The following is a 22,684-nucleotide window of genomic DNA, read 5'->3' as shown; positions in this document are numbered from 1 at the left end:
TTGGTTGTAAATGAGAATGGCATGTGTTAGAATGTCATCTAACGAATCATTTGGATTTTGGGCTTGTAAGGTCCTAAGTTTTTCAATAAGAGTAGAATGAAATCGCTCTAGAGGAGAGTTTGAGGAGGAATTATTTACTGTTGTAAAATGTATTTCGATTTTGTGGATATTTAAGAATTCTTTAACGACGTGGATATATAAGAATTCTTTAACGACTGCGGAATTGAATTCGGTGCCGCTGTCGCATACAATCTTTTTTAGATAATTGTGGTGCAAAACGTAGTGTCTCAATTTATTTAGTATGGAAATGGAAGTTTTGTCGGTGAGCTTATAGCATTGACCGTATTTGGAAAAGGAATCTATTATTGTGAGATACAGGTTTTTATTGCAGTAGAATAGATCGATTTGTAATATATCAAAAGGTTTTTGACCTAACAATGGTCCTAATTGGGCAAGTTTGTAAGGACGTCGTTCGTATTTATTTTTTAAGCAAATTTCGCATTTATTGATAAAATTCGAAATAGTTGTCTGCAGTAAGGGCCAATAAAATTTTTGTTTTAAGTGCTTGTTAGTTTCAATTATTCCGTTGTGGTTTTCTACATGATATTTCTTTATGCCCTCTATTTGTTGATTTTCTTCTTCTATGTTCTGAAGTAGTATATTGCAAAATATTGCTTTGACTGTGGAATTTATTTTTTTTTAAATAGTTAACAGATAAAAGGTCTAAATTCGTGAGGGATTGTCATTGCAAATTTTTTGTTTGGTCTAAGGATATTTTGGAAGGTATTTGCTATTTCTGTTTTCCAATTATTTGTCAAAGTGACAGTGTAACGGTGTTTCTTAAAAATTTTTTTGTATTTTATTTTAAAATTATTTGACTCTAGTTTGAAAATAATTGGGTTTGAGGATTGGTTCATGTGAAATTTCTACTCCTGTGATAGGGTTCTCAACTGATGTATATTGTGTGTTAGTACTGTGTTGTAAATTGTCAAATTTGACATGGAAATCGTCAATCTCGAAATTGTCTGGTGGTTCAGCACATTCTGAACTAGTGCTTAGGGCATTTATTTGGACTCGGCTAAGAGCATCGGTAACTTGATTCTCTTTGTCTTTTTTATATTTGACTTCAAAATTATATTTTTCTAGTTTTAGTCTCCATCGGGCTAATCTAAAAGTGTGGTCTTTAATTTTGTAGATCCATACGAGAGGATTGTGATCTGTTTCTACATTGAATTTTTGATTGTATAAATACATACGGAAGTGTTTACAGGAATCTAGTATGGCTAAAAGCTCTTTTTCGATAGTGGAGTAGTTTTGTTCTGCGAAATTAAGACTTCGAGAATAGTAGGCAATAGGGTGGTTGTCTTGAGATAATACGATATATTAGAGGCGTCTGTAGTCAGTACAAAAGGCTTTTCGAAGTCTGGATATTGTAGAACTGGGGAATTTGTGACGAAAATATTTTGCCTACCTCAGGGTACGAACATAGGGGTAGAAATAGGGGACAAAAACTATGGGGCGAAGATAGGGCAAGCAAAATAAACGCTACTAGTGCGTACGACACTCAGTTGGTTATTGGACAGCTGGGGTCGTGGATAAGTGAAATAAATGGGTCGGATTGGGGCAGCTACAAAAAAAATGAAAGGGTACTTACATAAATCTCCTGGACAAAATGAAATAAGATATGGCAGAGAAGGTTACCTCTAGCTATTTAAATTTGGACGCCGCTTCGAAGAAAACTTCCTGCTGGAAAAAGAAAGAAAATTTCTTCTTCCCTAAAATAGGTTGGGAATAGTTGGTATAAACATACAAGGGTTAGGAGATTTTCTAAACTAAAATAAACAAAGGATCAGAGAAACAAATCAAACGTTTATTTTTGTCTCATACAAACAGTTATCAAACATAGAAATGGCACAAAAAATATAAGTACTATATAAATAGTTACCAAATAGAGAATAAAAAAAAACTTACATGTGTCCGTTTACAAACTCCGTTTACAAAGGGGTTGGAGATACTACAAAAACTTACAAATATTACCGCACAGAGATTAACCTTTTTTTAAAACAAGCAAAACAAATGAATATCGAAAAGAACAAAGCTAGCTGTCATATGTTAACATTATATTAAAAAAAAGCAATTAAAATGATAGCTGTTAAACCATAAAATTTACAATTTATTATTTATTACAAATCCTTTAAATTTTAATGAAAGCAATTATTGTTTTAGCATAAAAAATGTCTGTCTTTACTTTAAAATTAAAATGTTAATTGTTACCTGATTTCACTGTTTAGCACTTAACTTTCAAAAAAAACTTGTTAACATCTATGGGACTGGAGCTGCAAAGGACATAACTCTCAACTTGAATAAAAATAAACCATTTCCATACGTAGGCAGGAACGATTGGAACAGAAACTTGATGGAGGAAATCAAGCTGTCGACGGGGACATTCTATATAAACATTTTCCAAATTTCATCAGTGCCGGTGTACTGCACAAATCTTATGGGTGATTACTCTGATCTAAACTGCCACATTGCATAGAGTATCATTACCTTAACCGGTCTTAAGATATTACACAAAAAAAATTGAATCGACTCGCGATTCAAAATCTCTTCTGTCTGCTCTGCTTGGGGCTTAAATGTCGACTCCTCGATGCCTTACATTTTACAAGTTTCAACGCAAAATAAATTTCCCTTTACGTCTCACAGCTAGTTTTTGCCTACAAACTTAAAACAAACAATCTACCTTTTTTTGACCTCGTTCTTAGCAATGAACCGACAAAAAACTTCTTGAGTATTTTCTTTTAAATTGGTTAACTGGAAATTTTTTACCCCACAATACATACAGAGAATAGGGGAATATTAATGTAAACAAAGACAAAAAAAAATATTCTCAGTTAATACCTCTTAGAAAAACCGTATACCTGACTTGCAATATTATATTAGGGGACTCAAAACAACTTTTAAATATTCTAGTTTATTGCGTTTTAACGACAAAAGACAAAAACAGCTGAATACCAAAACTTGATATTTAGAATCTCAACTTAAAATGCCATAATATATTGATCGTTTTAAAATTCATTTGCAAACAGAAAAACGAAAATATTCCACCAAATTTAAAACGCTACAATGCCCCTTCTTAAAACAAAAAACTCGGATAATTCTTATCCAGTTTTTGATAAAGGCAAAACAACAAAAACCAAATCAGAAGATAACATCTTAACTGAGTCGAAACTTCTTAATAATATCTTTTAGATGATGGCTAGCATGGGATTAAACAACAAAAACAAAGTTAGTTACTAAGAATGGGCTAGCGTGCTATCGATCGCCAGACTCTTTAAAGTCGAGTAGACTGAAATTTATGACTCTACTTGAACTGTAGGTGACATGAGTTTCTATGTCTTGGGGGAAGCTAACCTTATGCTTCGAAGTGAACCTCGCTGACATTCACAGCAATAACACAAGTGATTTGTCGGGCAGGCATAGCCATAACACCTCGTTGCCTAAACCAAGTGCTATGCACAAATCCAAAAAAAATTGCTCTACACTTAACAGGTAGGCGTCTACTATCTCCACTATACGCCTAGCGAGACAAGGAATTCGGCAACGGTTCCACAAAAAAATTAGGATATAGAGCTTAAATCTATATACCTACATATGACAAAATGTGATTCTCACATGTGTCTCCCAATCAAAATAGGTTACCTGTACGAAAATTATCAAAAGTGAAGTAATATTCCAAAGGGATGAAATCAAATCAACATACAAACTCGAAAACAAAGACAGGGGAAAGGATGAACTAATTACTTAAGGATGACATATTATCCTCATCTGACAGAAAAGGCTTTAAATCTTTAACATGCCACTTACCAAGATCAGAACCATTTAAATCTGACAAACGATAAACCACTGGTGACAATTTTTCCTTGATAGTTGCTTCGATATACTTCGGTGCTAGTTTGGACATAAACTTGTTGACAGCACAAGATAAAACCTTATTTCTTTTCCAAACCTTATCACCCACTTGAAATTGGACTTCTCTTCTACGTAAGTTGTAACTCCTAGCGTTACGTTCATATCCTTTTCGAAGATTAGCCTTAACCTTTTCAAAAACTTTATCTAGACCTTTGACTTCTGAAGCATACATGTTACGGTCACCTGGAATTATCTCTATATCTTGATTCTGTTGATCCTTATGATCAACACCATAATAGTTTCCACTTAAAGGAACATGACGGCCATAATTCAGGAAAGCTGGAGTATATCCAGTCACTTCATGCTTTGCAGTGTTAATAGCTTGTCTGATCTTTGCTAAATTCTTATCCCAATCTACGTGGTCTTTAACATACGTACGTATTGCTGTACCAATGGTTCTATTGTTCCTCTCCACAAAATTATACTGAGGTGCATATACTGGGCTAAACCATACCTTCTGAACGTTATACCTATCACAGAGCTCAATTAAGAGAGGATTGTTCAGATTTGAGGCATTATCACAAATCACATATTGAGGAACACCAAACATTAGGAAAACATCATTTTCCAAAAACTCAACAATATTCTTAGCCGTGGCCTTTCTTAAAGGTTGGACTAACGTATATTTACTAAACCAATCAGCAACTACTAATAACCACGTATAACCTTTCTTTGAACGAACAAAGGGACCTATAGATCTATAGCAACTATTTGCCAAGGAAACTTGGCCTCTCTCTGCTTACCCATTTTACCTAATGGAGCATAATTTGGTGTCTTCTGAGCACCACAAACTTTACATGACCTGACAAACTTAAGCACATCAACACGCATCTGGGGCCAATAATATCTTTCCTGAATACGGGACAAGGTTTTGGAAAATCCAAAGTGAGCACACGTAGGTGGCTCATGACAAGACTGCATAACTTCAAACCTTTGTGGTTTGGGCACAAGAATTTTCCACTCTATATCATTAGTTTTAAAAGAATTGTTGGTAGGGGCAAACTTATAAACAAAATCATTCTCCACCTTCCACTGTGGAAAATCAAGGGGAGATTGGAGAATCTTTGATCTCAAATTATCAAACCAAGGGTCTATTCTATCTACATCAACCTCTAAATAATTAATCTCTTGGGTAGTTTCTGTTTTATTTTTCCTTCGGGAAGAATGCCATGTTCGATCCTCAAAGTTTAATAACAGTGAGAATTGACGCATAAAATCATTTCCCAAAATAAAACTGTAAGGGACAGAAGGTACAACAAAAAATTTTACCATATGACACACACCATCAGCCTCTACTGGAAGATCAATGGTACCAACAACTGATTTATTGGAACCATCTGCTAAGCGGACATGCTTAGTAGATGTGGGATTATATTTAATTTCTTGGGAATTTAGAAATTCAACTCCAGCGGCACCTACAACGTATGTAGAGCAACCACTGTCTAAAAGAACTACAAAGTTTCTAGAGAAAATGGAAATACTAACATGAGGACGACTATCTAAATCTTTCTTTTCAAAAATTGGGTTTAATGATGGCCTGTAAGGTCTATTGGTCTTAGATCTATTTGAAATACAACACTTAGGACAAGAAGATATGGTCACACCTTTATAACCACAACGAGAACAAGATACTGGCTTGCTTCTACAGTCACGGGAAATATGACCTGGTCTATTACAATTAAAACAAATAATCTTTTTCGGATTTCTGGGAGCTTGATAAGGGGAAGACTGCATTAATGGAGGTGGGGATGAAAAAGATTGCATCATTGGGGTTGAGGGTGAGAAAGATTGCATGATTGTGGGTGGGGATGAAAAGGACTGATTTCTTACTTCAGCATTTTCTGGTGGACTGGGTCTATTATTCTCATACTTATATTTGGGGTTGGGTCTTTTTGAAGAATTATTTTCTCTGTCCTGTCTGTTAACTACTCCACTTTTATCTTGCTTGTTTTGATTATTCACCACATGAACTTGTTCTTTGGGCTTTTCTGAATCATCAATTAAAATACCAGCAATACCTTTAGTAGTCTGCAACAAGGGCAAGACATTCTGCTCTAAACGTTTTATAGTTGCTACTAACATTTCTACTGTAGCAAAATCTTGTAGGGCTATTAGTGGAATGTAGTCCACTAAAATATTCTTCCTCATTATTTTCACTTTTTGGGCTTCACTAGGGTATGTTTCCAAACGTTTGAAAAGGTTTTCCATCACTGCTGAATAAATGGTTATGGATTAATTTCTTTTTTGCTTTCTACTTTTAATTTTATCTAAAAGATTATCATTATAGTCTGGGTGCAAAAAAGCAGATTTGAGTAGGGCTACTAACTCATCCCAACTACTAATTTTATCTCTAACACTCCTATACCAAATAGCAGCATTACCTTCAAATAGTTCAATAGCTGAACGAAACAGGATGTCTTCGGAAATATTCCTAGACCTAGCAGAATCTCTAACTTTCTCTAAAAATGTGGGGAGAGCTTTACTTTCACCATTTAACCATGTAAATAAGAAATAATGACAGGAGTTGAAACCTGTATTATTGGGGCTGGGACTGTACAACTGGGAACTACAGGGGCTGAAAATGGGCTACTAGTGGATTGTTTCGCTAATTCATCAAACATTTCCTCTTTTTCTATCACATTACCCTTTAACACCAATAAATCATCTTTACACTCATTAACAAACTTTATTACTTCCTCCTCATCATCATTAGTAGGGAAATTTTCTAATCTGGTATCTAAATGTGTAGGCCTTGTCTCAAATCTAGCAAAATCAGCTTTTCTTGATTCTACATTTATTGATTGAGCACTACTATATAAATCTTCTATAATTAACATAATCTCATCCAACTCCTTCTTAGGATCTATTACATTATCAACCAAATGGACTAAACTTGAAGACAACTTGGCCTCCTTGGCCAACAAAGCTCTCAACATCTTTCTCTTATCAACACTGAAATCATATGAAAGCAAACACACAAAATAACTAAAATCAACCTCAACAACTAGTAGAAAATATGATAATTTTAAGAAACAACCGTTTCCATTTATCACCTGATAGTAAGTCTCACTTGCACTCCCGCGTACTGAAATCCAAAAACTCAATCAGTTTGCTGCAACTTCTGCTCTTGACTTAGTAATCAGTTGGTAAACAGAAATGAGGTCTCTAACCTGTCTCCTAAAAATTCACACTTCCACTAACAAGGACTAAAAAAATGGTTTCAAACAACATGGGACAACATGGACACTAACAAACAACATAAACCGTACATACAAGGGAAGACAAAACACTAATAATATTGAAAACTTGACCTTTGAGTGAACTACACTAAATAACACCAAAATAAACCAACTCTTGTTCCGAAAACTAAGTGAGACTGCTCCTAGTCAAAACTAAACAGCATCTCTTGATCACAAATATTACACCTGTGGTCACTCAGATACAAGAAAGGATACACAACAAACAAACAGTCTACAACTGAGACTAAACTTGGTCGAATCTTCTCTACGGCTCACAATGACTACTCCTCGTACACAAACTTTAACTAACCTGTGGCATTTAATACACCGTCAAAGATGGTTAATTAGAAGACAAAATGCATAACACTACTTCACAACTACACAGCTCAAACGAAAGGTCACTCACAACAATACAGACATTTACTCAAAATGACCGAACAAACAAAATTACAAAAACCGATTATTCTGTAAAATATGTCAAATCAATTAAGAATAAATGCAACCAATAACTGATATTTGTTACTGTTATTAACTTTTAAAAATTCTTTTCAATATTAAAACATTAACCAAAATACATATTTAAATAATTAATTCTCAAATATTTGCTTTCATTGCACATACACATAAAATACATATATTAATATTTCTACAGTACCTTACATAAAAGAACCACAATACATATGTTAATATACAACAAATATATATGTTGATATGCAATAATACATATGTTAATATACAATAAAATAAACAATCACTGTTTGTGAGACACTTGGGGCACTATTAAAAAAAAGGTTTCATATAAGTGGCAGAAACTAGGGAAAAATTGAAAAATATATTGGTTTGGGGGAAAAGAATCTGTATTACTTTGTTAAGACAACTGGTGTAGGGATATTCAGGAGCCTCACACGTTGGGCGACATTTTGTAACGAAGTACAAATGGAGCAAATCTAAAGCATGCCAGCCACGTTGGGCGCTAATTTTGTGACGAAAATATTTTGCCTACCTCAGGGTACGAACATAGGGGTAGAAATAGGGGACAAAAACTATGGGGCGAAGATAGGGCAAGCAAAATAAACGCTACTAGTGCGTACGACTGTCTTTTTTATATTTGACTTCAAAATTATATTTTTCTTGTTTTCGTCTCCATCGGGCTAATCTAAAAGTGTGGTCTTTAATTTTGTAGATCCATACGAGAGGATTGTGATCTGTTTCTACATTGAATTTTTGATTGTATAAATACATACGGAAGTGTTTACAGAAATCTAGTATGGCTAAAAGCTCTTTTTCGATAGTGGAGTAGTTTTGTTCTGCGAAATTAAGGCTTCGAGAATAGTAGGCAATAGGGTGGTTGTCTTGAGATAATACGATATATTAGAGGCGTCTGTAGTCAGTACAAAAGGCTTTTCGAAGTCTGGATATTGTAGAACTGGGGAATTAGTTAACAATTGTTTGCATTTTGCAAAATATTCCAAATAATTTGGATTAGTAGGGTCAATAGTTGCTCCTTTTCGAGTACATCTCGAAAATGGGGACGTTATTTTTCCAAAATTGGGTATGAATTCTCGGTAGTAACCGATCAATGCAAGAAATGATTTAATTTCTTTTACTATTTTTGGTAGAGGGTATTTTTGTATAGCTTCGATTTTTGCTGGGTTAGGTTTGATTCCTTCGGTTGTCACTAGGTGACCTAAAAAAGAAACTTCTTTCGTGAGGAACTCGGATTTCTCTAGCTGAATTTTTAAATAATTTTTTCTGAAAGTGTCAAAAATAGTTGTAATAAGAAATAAGTGTTCTTGCAGTGACGAGAAAAAATAATGACATCGTCCATGTAGACGAAGCAAAGCTTATGAATAAAGGGACTAAGAATATTGTCCATTAACCTTTCGAATGTTGCTGGGCTATTCTTTAAACCAAAGGTCATACGTAAAAATTCAAAGTGACCATGCGGAACTGAAAATGCTGTTTTTCGAATAGAATCCGGATGAACTTCAATCTGATGGTAACCTTGAGCTAAATCTAATGTTGTGAAATAACTGGCTTTTCATAAGTTATTCAGGATCTCATCTATCTAAGGAAGTGGGTAACGATCACTTTCAGTATGATTATTGACCTTCCTGTAGTCAATTACTAACCTAAATTTTTTCTGACCTGAAGCATCAGCTTTTTTTGGTACTATCCAAACTGGAGCTGAGTAGGGTAAAATTGGCGGACGAATTGTCTTATTATCTAATAAATTATTTAATTGTTTTTTTATTTCTTCCTGCATTGCTTTGGGATACCGAAATCTCTTTACATAAATCGGATTTTCATCCTTCGTTTTGATTTCGTGTCTAACAACTGACGTAAAGGTTAGACTTTCGGATTCATCGTAAAATACGTCCTTATATTTCTTACAAAGATTTATAATTTTAAATTTTTCCTCGTCATTTATATGTGCGTATTTTATTTTTATTAAATTGTTTGGGAACTTTTGCGATTTCGTAATTACATAAGTTTTCGACTTCAATTCTTTTATCAAATTTCATCGGAAATGCTAATTCTAATGTTTCTATGAAACCGTCTTTTGAAACGTGTATAAAATGGGGGATTTTAAAACCTTGAAATTGTTGTTCTTGTAGAAATAGAATGCTGATATGGGGATTCTCAAAGGTTAATGTGTGAGTCGCGTAGAAATTGGCGATTTTTACGTCGAATTTCTGAGGAATTCCATATTCCAGAAATAGTGGCGTCTTAATGTTTAATTCATGTTTGGAACTAACTTTCATCGATGTTAGCAAAAAGGGTTTTCGATAAATATGTTTTTTATCAAATAGTCTGAGAGCTCGCGGATTTATAATCGAATGGGATCTGCCGGTGTAAATCAAAATGCGCAGGTGTGTTTTGGGTGTAACGAAGCAGGGCAACCCAGGGGAACTTTCTATATTATGTAGGTTTATACAGGGGGTGAATGCTCATCTAACGGGGTGGCTTGAAAATCCTAATGATTTTCATCAAGCTTTCCTTGTTCGGATTCAGAATTTTCGAAATAATTTTCAAAATATTGGATATCATTTGAATCTATATTAAAATTATGGCTTCTATTGGTGGTAGATGGGCTGATGGTTTCTGGTTGTGTCAGTTTGAACACCGCTCATTGGAGAGGAAAAATTTGGTTAGGTCGAGGAGCTTTATATTTGTTTAATCTTTGTTGGACATTTTTCGGGGCATTGTTTCCTTGATAGTTTGGTTGAAAAGCATGATTTTGTTCGTAAGAACCGAAATTTTGTCCTTGAAGAAAATTTTAGTTCTGTTGTGGAGTGAAGTTAAAGTTGGGCTAACTAGCAATATCGCTATTAGTCATCGGCATTTTGAAATGTAATTTAGATGCAGGTTTGGATTTAGAGGTTTGTGGATTCATTCTTATTTTCAAATTCAAATTATTGAATAGTGAACTTAAATTTTCGATACTATTTTGGGAAATATCATTCAATGTTCTCATAAAATATATGTAAACATGTAAACTATAAATGCAAATATATATAAAAATTCGTAGAAGTAAAAATGTTTCAAATAATATAAATAAATTTAAAGTAACTGTTTAAAAAATTCAGTAAAAATAACAAATGCTCATTAACAATGGTAAAATGAGGAAAAACGTAAGGATAATCGTGATTGATTTCCAATACAGTTTTCGCTTTTACCAGGTTCTTCAGGATTTATCAAACTATTGTAGACCAGGAATGTTTCTTCTACGTTAAGTTCCCAAAAAAATCTTTGTTTAGAAAATTAAAAGTTAAAATTTTGAAAATACTACAAACTACTACATTTAAAGATTTAAAATTGATTATTGAAACATAGTAATTACAATAATAATAAAAATATTGATTTCTTCCTTTTTATAACTTCGGACATCGGAATCTGCTGAGTCTCAATAGTAGGGGAGCTTATGGCTACATTTCTATAAAAATAATAAAATAATAATAAAATGTTGATATTTACCCTTCAGTAGTCGCTAGGAATTTTTGAAAATTAGTAGTCGCGCGCGGTCGAAACGACCGTTTGGTCTTTTACTTCTTAGTTTGTGTTAATAAAAGTATTTGGAACCAGTTTAAGTAAAACACGATTTTATTTTAATAAGTAGAGTAACATATTACAAAATAATATAAAAAGTAAACGAATGTTAAAAACACTGGACAGAACATTAAAAAAACTATTTTCTACTCCGAAAAAAAAAAAGAAAAATTTTAGTTAATCCGACTAAGTTCAGTTTGGCACTCTTCGCATACTGCACGTGTATGTTCTCTGCATAAAAACTTTTTACATTTACAGCAGGAAACAGTCGTTTTCCGGTTCTTTTTACGGTCGCAAAAGTAGCATCTACCATGTACTCCTTCATTCGTCGGAGTGCCGTCTGTGTTAGGAATATTACATATGGCCTTAATACGTAACTTCAGATCGCTATTTAAATTGTTTACTGTTGCTCGGACCCGTAGATGTTCATTCATAAGAGAAAATGCTAAATGCTTCAAAAATTTTCGTCTAAGCATTTTATTATCAGCAAGGTTGTTACTTGCATAAATCACTAGCAAATTAATGCCTGCGATATTTAGTATGGTGTTAAAAATTACCATGGGCCAACGTCTTGTTTTTCGCGAAACATCATAAGAAGAGCATAGCTGATCAACGATGTTAACCCCGCCTTTTGTTTTGTTATAAAACTTCAGAATTTCTGGTTTATAATTTTCAAATGTTTCTCTATCTATAGCGTCGTCATCATGTAGACTTGAAACAAGCAATACAACTTTCTTCTTCTTGGGGATATACGACACTAAGATACATGTATCGATAAAGGCGAACATACTTGATTTTAGAGGATGAGATCCTTGAAGTAATTCAGAGGGCAGTTCCCTTTTGTCCTTTCTAATTGTCCCCACAACAGTCAATCCAAATTCTTTTTTTAAAACGTCTATTAGAGGAATGCTAATGAACTAATAATCTAGAGTAATGTTCCGCCCAGAATTCTTTATTGCCGCACACATTCTTTTTACAACTTCTTTCGGGAAATTGTCTACAGTAAATGGACCATCTGGTTGACGACCCACATAAACCTCCATATATATGGTATAATACATTTCAGCATCACATAAACTAAAAATTTTGAGCCCATACTTTGAGGGTTTGTTTGGAATATATTGTATCCAAGGGCAATTCCCTAAAAATCCAGGAAGCATTTCATTGCGTGTTAAATTTTGCCAAGAGTTATATCCCGATTTACACTTTTCTACGAATTTGTCAAAAAATATTCGGATGGCGGCCATCTTATCCAGTCTCCTACGTTCTTCACGATTGACCTTATCATCAAATCTAATGCATCTTAGAAGAAACCGAAATCGGGATAAGGACATAACTAGTCTAAATATTTCGATACCTTCGCCATTAGTTTGCCAGATATCTTCTGTATTTAGGTGATGGGCTTTATATGTCCCTGCCAAATATAAAAGGCCTATAAGAGCGCGAATTTCAGATGGGTTTGTAAGCTTTGCATCCCTCTCCCTAGAGAAATTGCTTGCTATACTTTCAATGTATTTACTAGTGGATTCTACAATTATGTAAATCATGTCCTTATCAATGAAATATCTCCATATTTCATAAATGTCTTTCAACTTTTTCGTAAATCTATTAGGCGCAGGTGATTGTTTTACTAAATTAGGCTTGCTGATACGTACCCTTTTGTTTTTTCTTTGATGCTTTCTCCACACTGTACCATCTTTTCCCCTAAAAACACTTTCTTCTTGTACATTATTCAGTACTCTTCCTATTTCCTCTAAATCCTGTTCTTGTTCGCTTTCCGAATCTTCCGACCTCTCATAAATAACTTCCGGATTTACTTCATTCTCGTCATCATCGTCGTCATATTCTATATCAAGCGGTTCTTCTTCCATGAGGACTTGAAGTCTCCTTTGTTCCTTCTCATAGTCCATTCTAAAAATAAAGCCAAACAAGTTATAAAAGTTTGCTGTAGCTTAAAATTTAAAAAAAATTAATATTTGATTCTCAATAATAGAACAAAGAAAATTATGAAATATCGTAATAGTAATTTGCTGCAAAGTAATTTAAAATTTGATGACTAATTACATAGTAAAAGAAAGAGATGTATATTCAAAAGGTTACTAAACAATAAGACAAAAACTAGCGTTTATACATACCTTAAGGTGATAAGAAATACAATTAAACGATTTATAAAAACTTTTTAGCTGACTAGACGCGCGCGGAAATTATGACCTTAGCGCTGTAACTCCTAATCAACAAACCTCCCGCTACTCTGATTTAGTACTGAGGTTCCTCGTGGTTCCTTGTATCGAATGAGTAAGCTGCTGAAGGCCGTGGTTGCCAAATGTAATTTTTTTCCGAAATATTAGCAATTTTTAATAAGTGCGGTCTTTTTGACCATGTAGCGACTAGTTAAGGGTTAAGAAAGATACAGGGTGTTACGTGCAAATTTACAATTTAATTTTTCGCTATAACTTTTATGTTTGTAAACATCTATGTATAAAAATTTACAACTGGGTTCTTTTAAATATGAGAAATTATAATTTGATGCACACTTTATCAATAATAATAGGAATAGAATAATAGGATTTTACATCAAATATTTTACGTTTTATGTGAAATTAAAGTCATAATTAAAACATTTTGTTTAAAAACCAAATTAAGAAATAGTTAAACTAAATAACATAATTTTTGGTCAAAGTAATTGTTCGATATGTCCACCACTTTCTTTAATTCATTTGTCAATATATTCCATAAAAGATCGTCTCATATTAAATAGCATCATTCGTTCTAAAGAAACTGCTGCAGTATTTATCTCCTCCCATAGTTGGCTGCGAATGTTTATGGGATTCTTATAGACATGTTGTTTTAATGCGCCCCATATACCAAAATCAAGCGGATTAAATTCTGGGCTACGTGGTGGCTATAATGTATAATGGATGAATATATTCTTTTAGATACGTATCCAAATCTTATGGTATATTATGGAACTACATCTTATTTACAGCAAAGGTTAAATAATGTATTAAACTGTGATGTATATCGTTCATTGGTTAGTTATATACACACAGAATAACCTATTGATGACATTACTTATTTATATGATTACGTTACAGCTTACGAGTAACTATAATTACATCTCGAACAAATGGACTATTATGATTTACTAACAAACTAATATTATGCTGAACTAAATTGCCTGTGTGTTTGCTATATTTATAACAATATCGGCTATTAGGCTAACGATGACGTTTTTGTAAAAATGCTGAGTCTTTAAGGTTAAATTTTTAGCAAAAGTATTATAAAACAAAACACACATTTGTTATTGAATACCTGTACTCTAGTTTCTATTTGTCCTAATAAAAATGGGTAAACAATTTACGTAGTGAACAATAAGTATTCTTTTTTGATTTTTTATGAATTAAATAATTATATCAATATCTCACCACATTGCCAAGGAATATGACTACCACGACCAATCCAACGTTCAAAAAAGTTGTATTTAAGTATGTTCTAACTGCCTTCTCTCTAGAGTGTGGTGGTGTACCATCTTGCATAAATACACATACACATACACATATTTTGGGTTTTCAGCATTTTACAATACAGAAAAAGTAATACAACGCCATTATAGAAACTTAAAAAGCGATAGAAAATAGAAATTGTAAACATGGTAATGGCCAACGTCTGAATATGGACACGGTACCGAAGGAAGAAGATAAAGAATCTTTTCTCCAATAAGACATTTAGCACCCATAACAAAGCATTTTGTGATGTTACATTATCATCTTTGAGTTGTTTTAATAAGAATAAACTATGGATTATGCTTATCTACAGGTATTAAGTGCTTTATCGCACAAATATCAAAATAAGAATTGTTATGCAGCTGACTTATAAAACGCGATTATCTCGGAAACGGTTGAATTTTTAGGTTACTAACAAGTATACGTTTTGTTTGTAAAAATAATGTATCTTTAATATTTTTTCACAAAAATAACGCTTACTTAAAGAGTAAAAAAGTTAAGCGCACATTTATGCCACCCATGTAGCATATGTGGCCCCCTCTATTAGTTACATTAAAGTATGTATAAAATTAAAATTTATCCTAGTCAAAAGCATTCGATTGTAAATTTTTGTCCCAAAATATTTACAAACGTAAAAGTTATAGCGAAAAATAAAATTTTAAATTTTCACTTTAACACCCTGTATCTTTCTTAATATCAATATTTTATAAAAGCAAGTTGGCTTAAATCGTAATATTTTAAAGTGCAGAATCTATGATTTTTGTTTGTACAATTACTTAAGGACCACCCTGTATATATGTGTGTATATAAGATAAACTTTGAGATTCTTTGGGAAAAACAGCTGAAAGGATAGGCTAAGTGTACTCTTTATTCCTTTATTTTTCCAATATTTCGTCGATAGTTATCGACATCCTCAGGGATAAGCTACAAATAGTTTTACATGAAAAAATGCTAGTCTATTTGACTAATTTGATGTTACTTACAATTTGAGATTAGCACCGTAGTGAAAGCTGATCAATGTTATAAAAAATTTTGTAAACAATTGTATAAGTTTTCTTACAAAAAATATGTAGTGCCAATTAGTAAATTAGAAATAGGGGAAAATATTCAACAGATTATAACCAATGAACCAATTACAGAATACACAATGATTTCTCTACCTTATATTAAGGAGCTCACACCCAGACTAGCATGGGTGCTTATTTTTTTTCTATAATTTCAAAATTGCCAATAAAACGGTATTTACAATAAAAAGCCTTCACGCAAAAGTAAAAGACAAAACACCCAAGGAGCAAATGTCACATGTAGTCTACAGCTGCAAAAACTGCAATAAAAAATACATAGGCCACACAGAAAGCCATTTAAAAAATCAAAAGAGGTTAGTCTTTGTATGTGGGTATATTTTATTTTATAAAAACCCTTAACCCAGTTGCCAGCTGAAGTCCGTTTGAAGAGGTTTACTCTCCGGACACTGTAACTCACTTAAGCATGGGTGTATGTTACCTGAAGTAAAATCTAATTAAAATATTAAACATCATATAATATTTTATCAACATCATGTACAATCTTTGGTAACACATTTCATTTTAAAGGGGTTTTACCCAAATATTTTGGTGGCTCAGGCATGGTAACCTGTATTTTAACCTGATGATGGAACAGTTGTTCCGAAAACGTTCGTGCTTTTAATGTTGCCCTTTTAAGGGTTTTTATAAAATAAAATATACCCACATACAAAGACTAACCTCTTTTGTTATACGTGGTATACAGCCAGCTACAGGAATTATTTTCCTTGTGGATTTTATTTTATTTAAAAAATCGTATAATTTCATACAAAAGCGACTGCCGACTGCATCTTGACCGTTGCCCATTAGCGCTTCATGTAGTAAATGAAGGACATCAAAAGGACGTCGATTCAGTAGAGATTCTAGAAAGGGAAACCAACTACAAGAAACGTCTTTTCCTAGAAATGGCTTGTATAGCACAAACAGAAAACAACATAAATAAAAAAACAGACATCCACCATCTTAGTGAAATCTACTCCATATTCAATTACAAAAATTAACATTTCTTATCAATTTTTTTTTTAAATACGATATCATTCAATACTACTCTTTAACCTTTACATAATAACTAGCTCTTGGAATTAACTAAGATCTAGTTATCAAACTCTTGTTAAAGTGATCTTCAATCACTTTAAAAATTTCAATTTTTTTTTTTTATACATACATTTTATACATACAGGTATATACATCCAATGAAGGCAAGAGCCACTAAAATCTTTATTCTACTTTGACCACCTAAGAGAGAAGAAGAGTTTAGAGGTTAGTATTTTCACTAACACTTTTTCCTAAAAGGAAACACTTTTTCGTTGTTTTTGTACCAGTTTGTGAATTTACACTACATGTTTTTTGTAAAAAATCTGATTTTTTACAACATTTTTTATAACATTGATTAGCTTTCATTACGACCCTAATCTCAAATTGTAAGTAACATCAACTTAGTCAAATAGACTGTCAATTTTTCATGCAAAACTATTTGTAGCTTATCCCTGATGATGTTGATGACTATCGACGAAATATTGGAAAAATAAAGGAATAAAGAGTACACTTAGCCTATCCTTTCAGCTGTTTTTCCCAAAGAATCTCAAAGTTTATCTTCTCACTTTAACAGATGTGATCAACACTATTATATATATATATATATATATATATATATATATATATATATATATATATATATATATATATATATATATATATATATATTTATATAAATATATACATATATATATATATTGTTATGATATGTAAAATCGAGAAAAATATTGGTTTGTTTAAAAATATTTCAAAATTCAATAACATTAAAATAATTCAGATAAGTAGGATAATATCCAACAAACATTTCGAAGAAGGAGAGTTATTAATTTCTTGAATTACCTGTACTAAACAAAATATAAGCTTTGCATAAATTATTTCTTTGTTATACTTGAGTGACCCGCATAATTTTAAGTGAAAACAAAAAGACAATTGAACGGGGTTTTTCAAAATACATTAATGCAGTGATTAGAGACAAATAGAAGAGATTTTAGAAAGTGGTTTTTGTTAGTTTTAAGAATTATAGAAAATATTATTTGTAAATAAGTTTTAGGAAATTTTATAATTATAGGTAAAAATTTGTTTGTTATCGAAATGAAAAAATGGGGGAATTGTGACGAGTTTTGATTGGCGGAGATTGAAAAAGGTTGGATAAGTATGTAGGAAAAAGTTTAGCGAGATTGAGGAGAGAGAAAAGATAGAATCAGTTGGTTTTCCAAGTCTGTAAGAGGAACAGTGTTTGTTCTCTGGTGTGGTTCCCAAGAAGTAGCAAGCAGTAGTGTTGAATGTTAGTGAGTTTTTGTGGAGTTAGTGTATCTGACAGAAGCTGAAGCAGCAAAATATTGTAAGTCATATTTTCCTACTTATATTCCAAGAGTCACTGTTCAGGCCAACGAGAGATTCAGTTTATCGTAAAGAGAAGATATTCCAAGAGTCATTTTTCACTCGGGCCAACGAGAGATTCAGTTTATCGAGAGGAGAAAGGCTATCATAATTTGAATGATTGTTGCTTTTGAAGGAGATCATTAAGGACGATATACTTGCAACAATCTGTTGTAAGATTGCTGATTACATAGGGAGCGGTTGAGAGGAGATAATACAGTCTACAAGGAACAAGGATTTGGACCACTCATCATCAGAGAGAGATAATTTTTGTTTTTCTGAAGTTTTTTTTGTTTCTGCCATTGTTTGTGACTGGAGTTGCATTAGTTGTAATATTTTATCTATTCCTGATAGTTCTTTTCTCTCCTCAACTATTGTCACATTTCCTTCATTATCCGATACTTCTTCCAAAATTGTTTCATCTTCTCTGTTATCCTCCTTCCTTTCCTGCATTTTACTTTGTCTCCTTGTGACAGACATGTTGTTACTTTTTGTTATTGTTTTTGTCCCCGCCAAATGTGAAATTTTACAACACTCTATATGTTTCAGAACACGACAGTATTTCTCCCCAAATGTATTAAATTTTCACGACAAATATCAAATATGCAATCAGTAAAATTCAAATAATTCAAAATAAATATCAAATGTACGATTGGTAAAGAAAATAAAATCAAATAATTCAATAGCAGTAAATATCCACTAACTACGATCAATCAATAAATCAAATTTATATTCCCTGGAAAAATTGTCAAAATACTTTCAAATTCAAATTCCCTCAATGTTATATGTTTTTATCTCTGGATCACCTGTACTTATTCCAGATCTCTTTCCCTTCCTTCAAATGTAAAGCTGCGATATTTTCAAGCCCCACGTTTTGGAAGCCAGTTATTGTGATATTTAAAGTCTTGGTGCGCCAAGCAATAATTAGCTAATTAATTTTTTTGATTAATTAAAATTATTTCAATGATGTGATTATGACTCTATCACAATTTTTAATTCTTTTATCTCAGGGTTAAAATTCGTGCTTCAATATCTATGCTATTACATGTGAAAGGTAAGGTCCAGAGAATACCGGAATAATAAAAAACACATATGATCTAACACTATATATTGAAAAAAAAAATAATGAAATAATTCACACTCAAAAGTTTTCAATAAACAAATCTCATATAAGGATTCTCAAAATTTTGTTCTCCGTACGTGAACAATCAAAATTAATGGTACAAACAATATTAATTGAAAACGCAAAATCCAAACTATTCTAACTCTCCTAATCAAAATATTTATATCCTTTCTAAATTACGTGTAAAAATTGTGTTATCAATAAAAGAAAAAAAAAAACTTCAGAAAAACAAAAATTATCTCTCTCTGATGATGAGTGGTCCAAATCCTTGTTCCTTGTAGACTGTATTATCTCCTCTCAACCGCTCCCTATGTAATCAGCAATCTTACAACAGATTGTTGCAAGTATATCGTCCTTAATGATCTCCTTCAAAAGCAACAATCATTCAAATTATGATAGCCTTTCTCCTCTCGATAAACTGAATCTCTCGTTGGCCCGAGTGAAAAATGACTCTTGGAATATCTTCTCTTTACGATAAACTGAATCTCTCGTTGGCCTGAACAGTGACTCTTGGAATATAAGTAGGAAAATATGACTTACAATATTTTGCTGCTTCAGCTTCTGTCAGATACACTAACTCCACAAAAACTCACTAACATTCAACACTACTGCTTGCTACTTCTTGGGAACCACACCAGAGAACAAACACTGTTCCTCTTACAGACTTGGAAAACCAACTGATTCTATCTTTTCTCTCTCCTCAATCTCGCTAAACTTTTTCCTACATACTTATCCAACCTTTTTCAATCTCCGCCAATCAAAACTCGTCACAATTCCCCCATTTTTTCATTTCGATAACAAACAAATTTTTGCCTATAATTATAAAATTTCCTAAAACTTATTTACAAATAATATTTTCTATAATTCTTAAAACTAACAAAAACCACTTTCTAAAATCTCTTCTATTTGTCTCTAATCACTGCATTAATGTATTTTGGAAAACCCCGTTCAATTGTCTTTTTGTTTTCACTTAAAATTATGCGGGTCACTCAAGTATAACAAAGAAATAATTTATGCAAAGCTTATATTTTGTTTAGTACAGGTAATTCAAGAAATTAATAACTCTCCTTCTTCGAAATGTTTGTTGGATATTATCCTACTTATCTGAATTATTTTAATGTTATTGAATTTTGAAATATTTTTAAACAAACCAATATTTTTCTCGATTTTACATATCATAACAATATATATATATATATATATATATATATATATATATATATATATATATATATATATATATATATATATATATATATATATATATATATATATATATAATATTAATTTTAAGGTTACATCTGCAGAAAATAATATGGCAAATCCACGACAATTTCTGACACCTTTTGGTGTTTTAAATGTTGGAATGGCTATTGTGGTAATTATATACAGTTTTTTTGCTGCATCCGGATATTGGAAATATGGCGAAGATATCAAGTCCAGTATAACTTTAAATTTTCCTTCATCTGATGCGTGAGTATATATTTGTTTTTACAATTTTGTTTACTGTTATACTTTTCAAAAACTTGTTTTTATTTTATTATCCATTTGCCGTGATAATAATTAGAAAATACACAAAAAATGTTTGGAAGAAATATACAACTAATATAAAAAATTAAAATAAGCATTAACAAAAAGAAGTATTCTATAATTTAAGAAATAATGAAAAATTAAATAAGGAGTTAGTCTGAAATAAAAAGAAGTAGAGTGTATAAATGAACTGAAAATCTACAGTAAGTTGGAAATAACGTAAATTAACCTAGAAAAATAACTAATATTTAGATGACACAGTCTGAACAACCATAATTTCTAAATAATGAATTAACTGAATTATTAAGCTGAATGAAGGAAGCCATCTGGAAGAATGAAATGAACTTATTTAAAATGAAACATTATAATAATAAAACATAATCTAAGAAATTAAATTAGCAATCCGAAAGGAATCATAAATATTTTTTGTACGATTGGATCATTCACCATGGTATCTTGAGTTACTGTATGATTACCAGCCGCCGCTCGAAAAGATGAACGAAGACTCTTCTGTTGTGTTTTTGAGAAATAATACTGCTTTGATTACCACCAACGGGAAGTTCACCGGAGGCTCTGTTGTCAACGGGGTGCTAATGGCAATATAGAGTACTTTAGCAGTTCGAAATTTCTTCCATGTAAATATATATCTTACATTTATTAGTACTCTATGCTCAGACGGCACCTCAATTGTTAACAAAGATGTCGGTTGCTCACGTCTCGATGTGCAATTGAGACTATTTTTCTTAATGCGTAAGAACACCGGCAGAGCGGTGAATCTTTAACTGTTCGCGAATTGTGAAATAATTCCAAGGCCTTGCTAGAGTTTACTTATTTCGACAATTATGTTTTAACAGCAAAGAGCGGATCTTTACCTTTCGCAAAATAAGTCCCGTTCATCATCATCAGTGGTGCTACAGCTCTAGTTGAGCCTTGACCTTCCCCAGTCTATTTCGCCAGTCGTTTCTGTTCATCGCCAACCGTTGCCAATTTGCCGCGCCGATTTTCCTTGCGTCCTCGTCCATACCGTCCCTGCATCTCAGTCGTGGTCTGCCTCTACTCCTATTTCCCACTGGGACCGATAATAGAGTTCGTCTGGGTGGGTAATTTTCATTTGCTCTTGACACATGTCCAGCCCATCTAAGCCTACCTATTTTTATGAAGGATATTTACATCTCTACCATTTACTATTTTTTTATACTTCTCGTACATTTCGAAATTATATCGCCTTCTCCAAATACCATTCTCACAGAATGCGCCCATTATTCTTCTTAGTATCTTCCTTTCGAAGACTAGCAGAAGATTTGCGTCTGTTTTGGAGATGGTCCATGTTTCTGACCCATATGTCAGCACTGGTAGGATGAGTGTTCTATATATTATTAGTTTGGTTTTCTGGCTTAAATTTCTGTTTTTTAGCTGCTTGCTTAGTCCAAAATAACATTTGTTTGCTAGCAGTACCCTCCGTTTTACTTCTTCAGATGTGTCATTATCGTTTGTTATGAGAGAACCCAAATATGTAAACTTATTTACTACCTCAAAATTATATTGGTCTATACTGAAGTTTTCTTCGGCGTTTCTAGCTCTATCTCTGTTATTTGGAATAGATGCTAACATTTTGGTTTTTTCCTCGTTTATTTTAAGGCCCATATTTTGTGCGGCTATCAAGAAGGTGGAAGTCATCTCTTTAAGTCCTCATGTAGTACATGCGATCAAATCCAGATCGTCAGCGTAAGCCATAATCTGCGTTGATTTATTAAAGATTGTTCCCCTATTGTGTAACTCGGCATCTCTTAT

The 22,684-nt window shown here is 32.6% G+C and overlaps 1 protein-coding gene across 2 annotated transcripts in view; it reads left to right on the top strand.

The window, feature by feature from the left end:
* Positions 1-22,684, top strand: part of LOC140450161 (proton-coupled amino acid transporter-like protein acs) — a 153,382-nt gene that overhangs the window by 68,259 nt on the left and 62,439 nt on the right. For both annotated transcript variants that reach the window (XR_011951978.1, XM_072543612.1), the window contains exon 6: positions 20,658-20,836. Coding sequence is in view for 1 of the 2 variants with exons in the window: in XM_072543612.1 (XP_072399713.1) it covers positions 20,658-20,836 (179 nt within the window). In the remaining variant the exon portion in view is untranslated. The remainder of the gene's footprint in view (positions 1-20,657; positions 20,837-22,684) is intronic.

The sequence above is a fragment of the Diabrotica undecimpunctata genome, chromosome 9, assembly GCF_040954645.1.
Source record: "Diabrotica undecimpunctata isolate CICGRU chromosome 9, icDiaUnde3, whole genome shotgun sequence".
NCBI lineage: Eukaryota > Metazoa > Arthropoda > Insecta > Coleoptera > Chrysomelidae > Diabrotica > Diabrotica undecimpunctata.
This window is presented reverse-complemented; position numbering and strand designations above follow the sequence as displayed.